The sequence below is a fragment of the Momordica charantia genome (genome assembly GCF_013281855.1).
Source record: "Momordica charantia cultivar OHB3-1 chromosome 9 unlocalized genomic scaffold, Mcharantia_2.0 BLBB01000009.1, whole genome shotgun sequence".
Taxonomy (NCBI): domain Eukaryota; kingdom Viridiplantae; phylum Streptophyta; class Magnoliopsida; order Cucurbitales; family Cucurbitaceae; genus Momordica; species Momordica charantia.
In genome coordinates, this window is record NW_028275167.1 from 5,751,382 (window position 1) to 5,766,525 (window position 15,144).

The 15,144-nt window shown below is 36.3% G+C and overlaps 1 protein-coding gene across 1 annotated transcript; it reads right to left on the minus strand.

The window, feature by feature from the left end:
* Positions 1–316: 316 nt before the first annotated feature.
* Positions 317–13,620, minus strand: LD (Homeodomain-like superfamily protein). Its single transcript, XM_022298292.2, has 13 exons — positions 13,287–13,620; positions 11,952–11,979; positions 11,657–11,787; positions 10,029–10,477; positions 9,824–9,917; positions 8,861–8,954; positions 8,116–8,245; positions 7,982–8,033; positions 7,859–7,899; positions 7,687–7,775; positions 5,746–6,177; positions 2,020–2,570; positions 317–1,604 (listed from the first exon to the last, which is right to left on the minus strand). Exons 1-13 carry the CDS (start codon positions 13,458–13,460, stop codon positions 678–680), a joined length of 3,192 nt encoding a protein of 1,063 aa, XP_022153984.1. The 5' UTR covers positions 13,461–13,620; the 3' UTR covers positions 317–677.
* Between the last annotated feature and the right edge of the window lie 1,524 nt (positions 13,621–15,144).

Sequence of the window (15,144 nt, forward strand, 5' to 3'; positions counted from 1 at the left end):
AATGGTCCTAAGGATTAAAAATTAACATAACTCAGATTAAAACATCTATATTTGACATGAATTCGAATGAAAAGTTTATACATTACATTGAATGTTTAGGAAGACGACTATTCTTTGAAGTTTCAAGTTTTTAACAAAAACCCCCAATTTATTGTTATGGTTAGAAATAAAGGCAAGGCCACTGCGAAGTACAAACTCAAAATGACTCAGTGGCTCTCAACCAGCAGAAGGTAATATGATATGAAAATTATGCCCAAAGTAATTGGATCGAAAATGGGAAAATCACCTCAGCTCAGCACTCATTTTGAAGACAGAATAACACTAACAATAATTGATATAAAAATTTAAAAAGAAAAAATGAGAATCCTCCCCCCTACAAACCCAAGCTCCTCAAACTAAATTTTACAGGTCAAAAGCCAAAGCCCTCCCACCCCACAAAAAGAAACAAGAAACAGAAGAAGAAGAAGATGGATACTCCTGGTAGCAAGGAAGCCGCTGTGAAATTGTGTTATTTTTCACCTTTGGGGGAGCCTTGGAAGTATAAAACTTGCAATACAGAACACCAATCTCAACCCATTCTCACAGAGGGAGCCACATTTTCCAATGATTTTGAATCCATTTGTGAGTTCTTCGTCTTACTGAAACAATTTCACAATTTGTTTGTTTGTTTGTTTCTATCAATATTGCCGATCACGCCACCTTCTGCTGCTGTTGTTTCCTCCATGTCTGTTTTGCTCTCTATATCCATAAGGACTCCTCTGGCTCTGGCTGTGTCTGTGCTGCTCAGCAGGCCCATAGCTTCGTCCAGAGTTTATTCTGGGCTCTGAGAAGCTTTTATCTGGCCTGCTGTACTCCTGTGGCTGTGGCTGTGGCCTTACTGGACTGTTCTCTGGACTCCATGATTCAAATTCATTTCTCCCCCATGAAGGACCTCCAACCAATTTTCTCTCATTGTTTTGGTGGGAACCCGTATCCTGCTGCCTTGGTCTCCAGGAACCTAAGCTTGGGGCGGATTTTTCGATATTTACTCGAGTTTGATGCAGATGCTCTGATTGAAATGGCTGTAATTGCTGTAGTTGTGACTGCCTTTGCTGCTGCATCGGATTCAGCAGCATTCGTGTAGGGGTCGGGGAAGGAGGCGATTGGAATGGGATTGATATTACTCTTTCTGGTGTGTTGGATGAAAAAGATACAGGTTTTGCAACATTCCCACCTTCAATCCGCACTGAAGAGGGAGCTGCTACTGTAGATTGATTAGCCAAGGGTATGTTGGTGATGGGAAAGCTCCTCAATGCGGAGGCTGTTTCCGAGTTGAGTAATTGAACGCCGGGGAAGTTTGCAACAATGCCCTGGTGGTGAGAGTGAACGAGGTGATGGGGTTGGAGCCCGTCGATCGGAGTTTGAGGAAGTGAAAGTTGAGGAACTGATGAAGGAAGCTGATGGGACAATGGTGGCATAGCTGCGAGCTGTTGGTTTGCTGGAATTCGCGACACTGCAATGCTTGAAGTATCGACGGGCGGGGAAGCAAGCGCACCTCTGCTGCTTTCTGAAATGGAATCTCGCTGTGAAAAAGGATTCTTGAACACTGCTGGTTTCCATCCACTCTGTAAGTTTAAGGGAGAAAAAACCATCATCAGCAAATACACAATTTCCAAATAATTTTTACTATGTTCACATTCGCAATGTTTAATATGTTAATGGAGGAAATCACTGCTGTGGAGTGGGAAACTCAGAAGGAAGTTTCTCAAAAGTTTAATCGTGTGGTACCCAATTTATCATGAAAATAAGAGGTGGAGAAAGACCCAACAACTAATATTGATGTGACTCGCAGCCATATACGCACAGGGGAGGAGTTGAAATTTATACTGGACCAGAAAACTATAAATAAACAAAAGAGGTGCTATTTGCTCCCCAAATTTGATTTGATGAAACGGAGAATAATCTGGTTAAGCACAAAATATAAGCAACATTTTTGCATGTACTTGTGCGACAGCAGCAAAATGAGCCTAAGTCACGCACCGTTCCAGCATTGCTTGAAGGAGTTGGAGATGGAAGAGAGACTTCAACTTTCTCCCCCGTCTTCTCCATCCTGTTTACGCCAACACCTACGCTGCTGCCGCCGCCCATATTAGCTGCCCCACCTGCTTTGATCATATCCAACAGTTTTACTGTATCCTCTGCAGGCAAATTACCAGCTTGGCCAGAAGTGAGGGCATAAACTAAATCCGGGTTTTTCAGGAGTACAGCAAGCAACTCAAGATCTGGTTCAGCTGCAGTTGGCTTCAGATCTTGAGATGAAGTCATTTCTGATGGAACAGCAGTGTCAACTGCATGGTTACGAACCTCTGTTTCTGAAGTCTCATTATCAGGCAATTGCTCAGTCAGAATTTCAGGAGTCAAAGAGTCGTCATAGTCCATCTCCAGGTCCCATGGCTCCTTGGGATTTGATGGTATGTCATGGATGGTCTGGTACAAAGTCTCCTTCTCTCTAGAGTTCCTATTTTTTTGGAATCCAGCTTCTTTACTGTTCTCGCCAGCACCAACGCTCCAAAGATCATTCAGTTTCATTTCTGCATATAGAAATAAATAAGGCTATCTGTGAAATTATAGGCAGGATAGATATAAAGCCAAAGGAAAACTAGAAACTTCCCATTGATTGCAATCACAACAAAACCGGTAAATTGAAATCTCTTCAAATAACACAATTCAGTTGATTCGCTTTAACTTTTTCACTAAACAGCTAAAAGAGTGGTTCATTTCATTGATGGTTTGTTAACTGACAGAATGCTCTTCTGCAGATAAAACAGCCGTCACTCAGATTTAATGTCAATATGTTTCGCATCTGTAACTGCTGTTGGAGTTCAACAGCAGCAACATTGTGTGTGAGTTGAGGCCACTTCACAGGTTTCGCCGTATGAGTTTTAGCTTTTGACAGAGTCAAAACCACAACTCTATTTTGGAATTCTTCTCGCTTCTTTGACTGCTCAATTCATTCGGTTTGGTCCCACTTTGAATAGGATACACATATACACCTCAGATCCACATAAGACAGTTCAAAATGAAGTACAAGCTATGCTTCAATCACACTACATTTCAAGTTTAAGGAAGGAAACTAAAGCAGTCGATTATGAACACAGTTCTCTGTAACAAGAAAATATGATTGCTTTATTCCAAATTTTCATTATTGTTATTTTCCTTTGAGATTAATCAGCTGATTGTTGAAGATGCCATGGCCAAGATCTAGGGAAACAAGTGCCGTTAAAGATTGATTTTCAAGACTTCCATCAACGTGTAACAGAATTTTACTGGACCACCATAGCTAGTAGATTTGGCTACAATATACCTTCAATCCAACACAAACAAAACCCCAACACCAACCAAACTTGCAGTACTAAATCTGTGCCTGTTACAGAGAAGCATTTAGACCATTGTACTCAAAGGCCTGAAACATTTAGACAAGTCACAGCTAAGAGATCTCATAAGATGAGATCCTGATCTACTTGATAAAAGTGATGGGCATGTATATTTATTCGCCACTCTACCATCAAAACAATAAAGCAGCCCTTTTTTCCCTTTTGCCATCTCCTTTAGGTCGTTCTTTGTAACAAAAGAAGAAAAATTGTAGACTCTCAAAAAATTAAATGAATAAATAAACTTTCCATCACAGAAAAAACTAGTTACAATGTTCTGCAGTCAAGGACCAGCAGCAGCAGTGTTCTCAAACACAAAATAAGGAAGATATGTCCAAAATGCTACATTAACTTTTGTATTGAAACAGTTCTCCAGAACCAAATGCTACCAACTCAAAACAGATAAATAGAGAGTCAGCTCTTTCAAGAAGTCTTTGCAATAGCTTTTCTTTATTAAGATTTCGACCACCGTATTGGAAATCTGGTCTGCCCATTTGAAAGCCGTTCAAAGAAAGGTGCAAGTGCAAGTATATCAAGTGAGGGTAGAGTGACTTGTGTAAACGCCCTTATATAATTTCAGCCAGGAACAAAAAAAGGAACCAAAATGAAAATCTGCATGCATTATAATTGGTTTTTTATTTCCTTTTCGTACCATTAGCTAGCATCTGTCATCTAAATCTTACAGAATGAAGAACGTGATGTCACATGTCTATTAGTTCAATTCATACGTGTATGACTGATGGATATCCCCCTGGACAGGTAATCAAATAGCAAATTTTTTAACTTGAACGAAAACTTCAAAACAGATTGGCACCAAAAAGAAACGTCCGTAATACATGGGTCTAAAAATTCAAATAAAAAGTGCAAAATACAGAATCTATATCCAATTTATAGGAAACAGTGAAGCCTTCTTTAATTTAAACGTACTAATAGTATATAGGAAAAGGTAATGAGGCCTTTCTCTTCCATCGATCAAGGATAAGTATTTCCTGGGAAATTATTTGGGAGTTATTTATAAAATGTATATTTGAATAAATTGCCTCCAGCATACCCTTATCTATTTCCAGAAAATGATATTCCATCGTGTTCCATATCATATTGTGTTCATGGACACAGAAATTACATCAACACATGCTATGGTTCGCTAAGATCCTATCATTGAAACAAGAATAATACTCCATTTAATCATAGAACTTAAATTTTTAGCATTATATACAACACTAAGTGATAAAAACTAATCATATGAAATTTATATTCTACATAATTATGCGGACGACTTCTTTTTTTAAAAAAGCAACAAATTAGGTGCCTCTACAAAAAAATTTGAAATCGTCTTAGGAAAGAATAAAACAGCTCCAAACAAAATTTTACACAGATGTAGATTGCAAAGAGACTGATTCGGAGTATAGCAATTTCTCCATAAGGCCCTAAGACTTTGTGCAGACTATCTATCTATGATTATTACCATATATATATACCCGCGAGAACAATTAGGTCACCTACTCGTCTGTGAACCTACAAGGAGGAACCCAGATAACTCCACAACGTAGGTACTTAGTATTTGTTTGAAATAATCTTCGACTTTCATTTATATCAAGGCGCTGAGATATGGAACATTATTCCTCTTGTACAAGAAGACATGGACAATATTAAAATAATACCTTTAATTTGCTCGAGTGTTGGGAGACTTGAAGTAGCCAATTTACCCATAAGTGAGAGAATAGGAGGCTCTAACTTCTATAAATTACTAGACTTTTTAGCTTGGGTATCCTCGTTTATTTTGTAGGACATTTGGATTTCATTGTCATCATTGTTAAGCAATGTCTGTTGAGTGTCGAGGAGGGAGTCATTTCAATAGGTGGATTTCTAAGATGGTTTTCAATGGTATTTACAGTAGCCCATGAAATTCTGTTTTCCAAAATTTGACTTTTCGTTAACTTCATAAAATTCTCAGTTGGGGTAGGAGCTTTGTGAATCTTTGGGACGGTCACTGAGTCAACATTCGTCTTTTCAATCTTTATGCCTTTGTCTCTTACATATACGATTACTTGTAGAGTGAGAAAATTGAAAAGCTTTAAAATTTGTTTAAAAAAAAGCCTTTTTTTAAGAAAAGAATATATATTGTAATGAACACATCCAAATCGTGTCTAGTTTTCTGGAAAACAGCGTGTTACAGTGTTTTATGTTGTGTTTATATACCGAGTCGACAGATGTACTTTCTTAATAAGTGGCATCTCCAACTTTTTTTGATTCAATCATGCTCCATGTCCCAACTATCGTTTGAAAACTAAATATATAGTATTAAAGGAAGTGTAGGGTGTTAAAGAAAATGAACCTGGTGGCATCCGCCATTGGATCTGGACCCTCTTACATTTCTCCCCCAGCGAATCCTTGAACTCCACTTCAACCTTCGAATGAAGCGGGGTTTCGACCTTATTACTGCTTTTTGGAGGGGGCACCAAAGCTTTTCTCTGGTCCTCTAATTTGAGACTTAGAGAGATTTTAGATGCTGGAGACGAGGCACCGGAAACTAAATGTAATGGTTTATTTACATTCTCAGACTTCACATCCGAACGTCCATTTGGCGAACCAGCCTTCCCATACTTGCTTTGCATGAATTGTGCTCGCATTTTTGCTTTCTGAATATCATCAGTAGACATTGGCCGACCTTGACTCGCAGGAGAAGCTCTTGGAGCCTGCGAGTTTCTGCCCGCAACTTTCTGTCCTGGCTGCTCTACCATCTGAACTTTTCTGCGTTCTCTGAATCCTATAACCAGCTAAGGAAATTAACTTTAAACTTTCCGTTTGCCAAAATGGCATCATCAATGCAAAAACATTATAAGTTAAGAAAGGAAATGTTCTGTATCGGTACATCCAGGATTCCTCTGGAAAAATAAAACAGCGCAAGTAAGAAAATTCAAGCACATGTAAAAATATAAAATGGAGGTAAAGTGATATTTCATTGAATTTGTCAAAAAAAATACAACAAAGGAAAACCCTAAAACAGAATTACTAAAAACCCATTAATGACCCACATGAGGGGAACATTACACCCCTTCATGTCTAAAACCAATCAATCACCCAGAAGAGGGTGGATTTCTGGAAACAAATTGAAGAAGAAGCTTTGAGGAAATTGGAGAAGTGGAAGAATTTCAATTTCTCAAATGGAGGACGCCTGGCTTTGGCCAATCCACCGATGCAGTAACTTCTATTCCCCCAACTGGCCAACTCATTAAATGTCTTTTATTCCTATTCCAAGGAAGATTGTGTTGAAACTTTAAAAGAAAGTCGAGGGACTTTACTCGGGTTGGAGGAAAAGAAGAAAATATTAGCCTTCTTAGTTAACTGGGGAGTGGTATCTTTGCCGTTCAGAAAAGGTGGCTTTGGAATTGGCAACTAGAAAAAGAGATTAAAAGATAAGTCTACAAAATAGTTCTTGAAAAAAACATCCAAACAGCCCTTTTATCTTTCTGTGGTTCTTTCAATTGAAATTTTACGCTACAGATATCATAACAATTTCAAGTGTCCTGGGTCTCTGATGAAGCGGCTAGAAGCAATATTTAACAGATACCGTATAGTCAAAGATTAAGGGAAAGACAGATTTTGCGGGTCAACACTATAAAAGCTATTGCTTGGGGACTTTTTTTTTTTAATTTGAAAAGAAACTATTTCATTGATAAGATGAAATAAGAATACAAAAGGGGGTCCCATGAGTGGGCTACAAAAAGGCTCTACCATTAGATAAGAGAGGCAAAACTATACTGTTGAAAAAGTGGGGAACATTTACACCAAGAGAGAACCCAAAAAAGGCTATAGATTCAAATAAATGATCGAATTTGGATGGAAATAAACTAGCAAATTTTCAAAAGAAAGCAACAGGGTTGGGAAGAAGGCTCTAGTTAGCTAAAGTTTCATTCTGTTTTCTTTCTAAATCATTCTCTAATTATACTCCTTTTGTAACCAATTCTACTTGGAGGCCTTTTTGGTAAAGGTCGAGTAAGAACTCTGGTTATTCAAATTGGCTTAAGTTTGTTTAGGGGATGGTCTCCTTCACATCTATAGTTCGGTTTGAAATTTCTGGATTTAGTTTCCTCTTTGGTATTAACCGTTTTACTATGTTTCACATACAACCAGTCGTTGAACCTATTACCAATCTTAATGAAAAGGTTCCGTCATTAACAAGGAAACCTGCACTCCGATTATATTCTGATTGGCCAACTTAAAAGATCAAAGGCATAAATATGTAAAAACATCATATTGCATGTTCCAAGGATACTGGATGAAGATAAACTTAGGACATTCTTCCGATTCAAATCATCCGAAGAGGCCGGCAAAAGTTTCAATGCGTGATTAGATTCCAATTTCCTAAAAGGAAAAGAAGACAATCGTTAGCCAGCAGAAAATAATAATTTGAATTGAACTTCAAGGTTACTTGACCAAATCCATACCTCGTATTATCTACATTTACATTCGGAGAAACAAAATTTTCCTGTACGCAAGAAAAGTTGTTGAAATTCCAAAGCATGATAAGGTTTTAATAAAATTAAATCATGATAGCACAAATAACTTACAGGCATATCAATATTCGACTTCCATGATTCTTCACACATAAAGTCACCAATACTGCAAAAAAATATGAGAAAATAATGAGAAATTTTTTTCTAATTTCCACGAACGCATAGATAAGTTAAAGATATACACTTGCCTCTGTTTCAGAATCATCTCTGTTTGTGAATTGGTCAAAAGTTTCATGCCATTGGGTTTCTTTAATGCTTGAGATCTCGTCAACAATTTGCTCCATCTTGACAATAAAAACCTTGCCCTGTTTGATATGTCTGATCTTCAAGTCAGAAAATGAGACTCAAAAAATTTCACAGGAGCAAGCGCAAACATATATTATGAAGCTCATGGATTTTAGAAAATCTCCATATGAAGCAAAATTATCATAAGATACCTAATTCATTAGCAACTAAAAAAATGGCAATATAGCTATAAATATTTCTAAACAAATTCCTCGGTTTCCTACAAAAAAATAAATAATGATAATAAATAGGTTACAAATGCAATAAACGAGAAAATGGTCACACAAAGTAATTTATGATGCATGTATGGAACAACTAAGAAAACAAGTATCTGCATTGAGGAGAAAAAAGTAATTAACATGCACATAAAGGTGCCAATTGGAGTGTTTTAATGTAAGATCCTTGGCCACTTGAGAGAATCACTTGTCCTCCCTCTTGGATTCTTCCATTTTCTAAATGAAAATTGTTCCTTTTCCACACACACACACACATAATACACAACCTCATGTTTATTTGTGTGAGGATTCAAATTCAACAAAATAGAGACAGTAACTGAAAGAAAATCTAAAGGTAGTTCATAAAATCTCTCCCAACAGAGAGCAGAGGTGAGATAGCACACAAAAGCAACACCACACGACAAAATCATACCTGAATTTCTGTAAAATCGCAAGTTATTAACACTTTGAAGTATCGCTGAAATATGTACAGGAAGAGCCTTATGTAAAGGCAAATGACAAAAAACCTGCAAAATAATAACATAAATCAATTCTTTATAATGCAAGGGTTCTTCATTTAAATACAAAACCCCTCAACCTCTCCATGGTCACTGGGGTAGAAGCTAGTAATAAATTTTATAAATAAGATCTACTAACTGACCAAGATGCATTGAAACATTGAAATGTGGAATTATTGGTTTTTTATAATCAAAAGGAATGAAAATACAAAATGGTTGTACAGAAACTTAAATGAAGGATCCGAGATGCAAGAACCATCAAAAGATATTTACAAGCAATAATTTTTTGTTTTTTAACGAGAAACAACTTTTCATTGATAGATGAAAAGATACAAAGTGTTCATGGAAACAACCCCAAAAGGAGAAAAGCAAAAACCAACTACCATCCAAACAAACAAAAAAGCCAAAACATCAGCCCCGAAAAGAAAAAAGACCAAAAACAAACCAAAAAACCAACAAACTAACCAGAGAGACAACGTTAGCTTAACAAAGCCTAACAAAAGAACAGCAAACCAAAACCTTAAAAAAAAAATGTGAAACATAGCTAAGAATAAAGCGTCGTCTTGGAAATAGAAGCCAAGCTTTGTCTTCGTGTTTGATAGGAACAAAAGTAATGCACACTTTACTTGGTAAAATAACATTGTTGAACACTTGAACAATGAGATAATTTAGAAATAAACAAGCATAAGATTATGTCCAATTCCAAAGTTAGTTCTACTTTTACATACATCACCAGCAACAAAATAGATAAATAAAGCTAAATGAAGATGACATGAGTCAGCCAAAAACTTCGCAATGTGGACCAAATGGATAAAATGTGTGCTGCATGTTAGACAAAATACTTCCCGAATAGGAGTCCACAAATGAGTTCCACATACCTCAAGGACTACATGAAGGAGACTTGTTTGTTCTTCAACAGCAGCTTGACTTAACCAAGTCGCTAAAATAATTGCACCACCTTTAGTCAAGAACCTAACACAATGCAAACGAATAGCAGGATGAAGAAGAGGAAGTGGATATCAAAAAAGAAGGAAAAATAAAAAAATAAAGACTCCAAGACCAAATGAGTAATTTGAATAATACCAACATAGTACTGAAGAATTTTGTATCTGCAAGATCCATTCCATCAATTTAACCTGACCAGAAAACGTTTCTTCTTTCTGCATCAAACTAAATATAGTTTGAACAAAATGCCTATCTATACCATCTATGCCAAATAGATCACTATCCTGTGTTGAACAGGATGGTCCATTATCAACATTACTGGGTTCAATAGTGTTTAAAGGAACTGGTGTATCAACATTTAAAGGAACTGGAGCTTCAGAGTTCAACGGAATTGGTGCATCAGAGTTAAAAGGAACCACTGCATCAGAGTTCAAGGGAACTGCATCAATTGGTATTCCGGGATCACTGTTAGTAGCAATCCCTCCAACTTCAAGTTCTTTGCAAGAATTAGATTGGATGGATTTTTCTCGTGACAAACGGACTATTTTCCTCACCCTTGAACGTTGGCTATTAAAAAAATCACGAACCTATCAACCAGCAAACACAGAATATAAACGACCAAAAAACAATCAATTGTAAAATCATATGCAATTAAAAAAAAATCCAAGAACACAGAAGTGACAGCATGAAATAGAGAAACAAGTAATCAAACTGCTAAAGGGTCTCAATAAAGCTTCTCCGCCAATGCCAAGGGTTGGCTTAGAGGTCAAAATCCTAAGATACAAAAATAAGATCTCCTGCACTTATAACCTCTTTGGAGGTCTAACAATTTTTTTTTTTTTTACACAAACCGCTTTCCATTAAGAGATATGGAAGTGCAAAAAGCAAGGAACCATACAAAAACACAGATACAATTAAAACCAAATTACAAGAACTAGAAGCACATCAATTGTTGATGATTAAAAATAAGGGACAGTCACTAATCAATTATATTGGACCAACAACAAAATATTAGATACTTACAATTTTCTTAGGAACCAAATATTATACAGTTGAACATTAATGGTTGTTTCAATATCAGGTGAACAAATAAATGTTGGCGTGTTTCTAATAAATGAGTTCCCCACTACGACGAACTCCTATGAGATTCTCTCCGACAGGAATTCCACTTAGCTTGGTGCTTCCTTCCCATTTTCGGTGTCATTAGCCCTTGAGCAGTAGCTCTTAATTATTCACCTTTTTCAAGTAAAATTTCTCTGGAAAATGCAGCCAAATGGAAATGTACCCCACTACAACAAACACCTATAAGATTCTCTCCTACAGAAATTCCATTTAGCTTGGTGCTTCCTTCCCATTTTCGATGTCAGCCCTTGAGCAATAGCTCCTGATTATTCACCTTTTTCAAGGAAAAATTCTCTGGAAAATGCTACCAAAGGGATTTCATGGGAGGTGTGGATGGTAGAAAACAACAGAATCTTCAAAAACATCTTTAGATATAATAGAGAAGGATGGTTACAGTTCATTTTGTAGCTCTCTCAAATTTCATTTCTTATCAATGCCAACTGAAGGAACTTCTGTAATCTCCTAGATTCTTTTGGGTTGATTTATTATCACCTACCATGATATTGTCGAGGTTGTTTCTTATCCAAAAAACGAAACCATATAAAACCAATCAAAACAAAAAATTGGGATTACAATTTGGCACTTGATTAAAAGACACGATTTAAAGAAAATACGAACAATCAAAAACATGAAGCATATAGAACCTGTGTTACTTTGACACCAAATAAGGCACTGATCTCTCGGGATTCTTTCTTACTAAGTGCATCTTTAATAGAAAAAACAGTTTGCATATATTTTACAGCCTTGGGGTTGAGCAGGTCTCGGGGTCTTTTTCCTGAAAATGGAAAACAGAACTGAGTAAATATGATAAAACTATAATGATAAAGAAACTTGATCGTGGTGATACTGTAATATTCGTATAATTAACAGATTTCTTATTATATGAGTGAGTAAAAAACATCTTTGCAAAGTAAACAATAATACAGAGCCAGGAGTTACCAATTGTAATTGACAGAGCACCAGCAGCCTGCATGGACAAAAAAAAAAGCATGCAAGTCAATTATCAAATAAATTTATCATGCACCTAAAAAATGACCATGAAACCTTTAAGTTGTAAAGAATCATTACCATGTCAAAATGCATTGTGGGAGAACTAAAAGATAAAATGAAAAGACTAGGCAAGGTATATCTTGAGCTAATAAATGGCAAATATCTAGAAAGGAACCTTTACTTGACCAATGCAGGACCTATTTATATTAATTATAAGCCAATAAAAGTACATGAAACTCATAATGTCATCCTAAACTCAAAATGACAAAAAAGTGGCAGTGGAAATTAAAAACCCTGGATCATAGAATATAGGTAGGCTTTGAAAAAAAAAAATCATTAACAAAATATAAGGAGATTTGTGACAACATGTCCAATATCAATAAAATAGAAATACAATACTGAAGTTTTCACAGTTGAAGAGTAATGAATGCGATGTATTTTCAGTGAAGTCTTTAATTCAACTTTATATATCAGCATCAAGAGGCATGCAGATAATATTAACCAAGTAAGTCAGAGGTGCATTCAGTTTTGGAACTCTCACCAACAGCAAATATTACATTACAAGACACCTTCCAATCTAGGTCAATCAAAAAAGGGTATGATTTTCACAAAAAAAATATATTTGTATAGAGCACTCCAACAAGAAGCAGTAACATGTACAATATCACAAAGACTGTCAAGAATTCCCATTGTCTTGAAAGACTCTTTGCTAACCAAAGAGGCCATAAAAAAGCTTTAATGTCACACTTCCAGAGGAAGCTTAGCTTTTCCTTTCAACCACCAACGGGAGAGCGCTTCAAAAATCCCATCTTCTATAGAAAATACATAATACTCATACAGATTCAATAAACAGTGTCCGCGCACTCAACTATTTGGCTAATATTCTGAAAACTTGCCAACAAACCCTCCTATCCATCATGTCACCATAAATTGTTAACATCACCTGATAACTGATGAGTTAGAAACCAATAACAAATCAAACATAGACATACATGCCATTCTTTGGCTAGGACGAACGTGACCAATTACGTATATCCCAGAAAGTACGAGCGTATAGGAGTCAATAAACCTTAAGTTGAAAACACAACACATACAACTAAACTTCTCAATCTACTCCAAAATTCACTTTTCTATTTCGTTGCACGAAAAAACTACGATTGCACAGACAGAAATATACAAGATTTCATAATCATTATACCCGCCAAAAAAAAAAAAAAACCATTCGGCGTCCCTGTAAACTGCATCAAATTTCAAGGTTAAATTGAATATAAACAAAAAACGCACCATCTCTTGAGAGAGCGGGTTAACGCCAGTGAGTCTGCACTGGGTGACGACAATTCTCTGCAACTGATCGACCTGGGAGCGGAAAAGATCCTTTTGCGAGTCCAAGAAGTTCTGGAACGACTCGACGGAAGTCCCAATCTCCAAATTGGAGAAATCATCCTTCAAAACCTCCATTTTCGACCTGAAAGCCCGGATTTCTGAATCGAAATTCAACAAAAATAAGCATTAAAAACCACGGAGCGAAGGATAAACTGGCGCTTGAGGCAATAAATTAGGGCCTGGAACGAAACGGGGTAAGAAAGCGTTTGGTAATAAGAGAGCTGATCGAGAGAGAGAGAGAGGATTGCGAATGCTTACTATACTAACGGAGCAGCAAATTACAGCCCAAAATCTCACACGTGGGAACTACCCACACGCTTGTACATATTTTCGCGCCCTTTTTTTTGTCCAGATCCAATTTCATGAGTCAAAATCTTTTAAAAACCTAGGTTTTAGTTTTAGGTTAAATTCAATATCTTGACATGGGAAGTTCTAAAGTTAGTCTAGAGCTTAACGCTATTGTTTCTTGTTTTTATTTTTTTTATTTTCAATAAAAAAATTGAATTACATGTTCCAACGTACATGAATTTAAATATGATAAAATAATCTTTTTTACTTATGTTTTTGAGCAAATTGGAAATGAAAACAAAATAAGAAATTTGTTTTAGTTGTTCCTAAAATTTATATACAATTTTGGGAATTGTCCAAAAAAACGCTAGATTTTTTAAGAAAATTAGAAACGAGAAACAATAAATGGAAACGTTATCAAACAAATCCCTATTTTCTTGTTTCTCACTTTGAATTTTATTTATAAGTTTAAGTATTGGACAGTTATGTTTCTTGTTTCTCACTTTTTGTTTCTCGTTCCCGTTTCCAATTTATTCTGTTGGAGGTGATTTTCAGCGTCACGCATGGCATATCTCGATTGGATTAACAAACACACATGGCCCATCCCAAGGCCAAGTGTACTTGCCTTGGTATTAAACTTTGATAGAGAGCCGACGTCATCAAAGACTGAGCCTATCAAGATTCTTTTGGTACTGTTCCCATTCTATGGTCACACCAACCTGGTTCTACTCGACTCGGTCTTATATTCTGACATACTCCGTGATAGCACGTCGTGATTCACGACAACTTTAAAGAGTCGTTGAGGCCTTGTCGGGAACCTTGTCGAAGTCCCCACTTATATATAGATATCATTTACTCTAATTTCAAGTACGCGTATACAGTAATTTTCTCTAAATACTACTCGGATTCTTCTTGACTTAGGCGTCAGAGTATTTTCTGTCTTGTAGGTCCCCCTCTAGCTCGTCTCCAGGTCATCTTCCAGTCTGAGCCAGTGTTCGCGGGTTTGGTCATTTATGTGATCAAACATATTCTAACATAAATAAAATAAATAAACAAGAGCAATAAACGAAAACGTTAACAAGAATGACGATGGTTCGCGCTTTTGTATATATGTTATGACGGAGTGTAAAATGTAAGCATACGAGCTCTTTATGTAGAGGGCTATGGTGGCACGTAATCTATACGTGCTCTTTATGTAGAGTATTGGGCCAAGCTTAAAAATCACTCAAGGATGGGCCGAACTACTAATTAAATGTATAAATTAAATTAAGGTTAAAAAACACATTTGGTCCCTGCACTTTCACTAAAGTGACAATTTAGTTCCTGTTATTTAAAATTTGTAACAATTTAGTCCTTATTGTAAACTTTTTAATTAAAATTAAGTGTCAAATTTTATCATATAACAATTTAATATTTCTAATTGATAATCATATTTGGTCCCTCTTTAGTTTATCAATCCATACATATAAGA

Bases quoted from the DNA above. Each gene is read 5' to 3' on its own strand.
- LD (XM_022298292.2), bottom strand. From the start codon at position 13,460: ATGGAGGTTTTGAAGGATGATTTCTCCAATTTGGAGATTGGGACTTCC. The intron at 9,918-10,028 runs GTATTATTCAAA...GCATTGTGTTAG, and splicing joins AATTCTTCAGTACTATGTTG to GTTCTTGACTAAAGGTGGTG. The intron at 8,246-8,860 runs GTATGATTTTGT...CTTGAAGATCAG, and splicing joins GCGATTTTACAGAAATTCAG to ACATATCAAACAGGGCAAGG.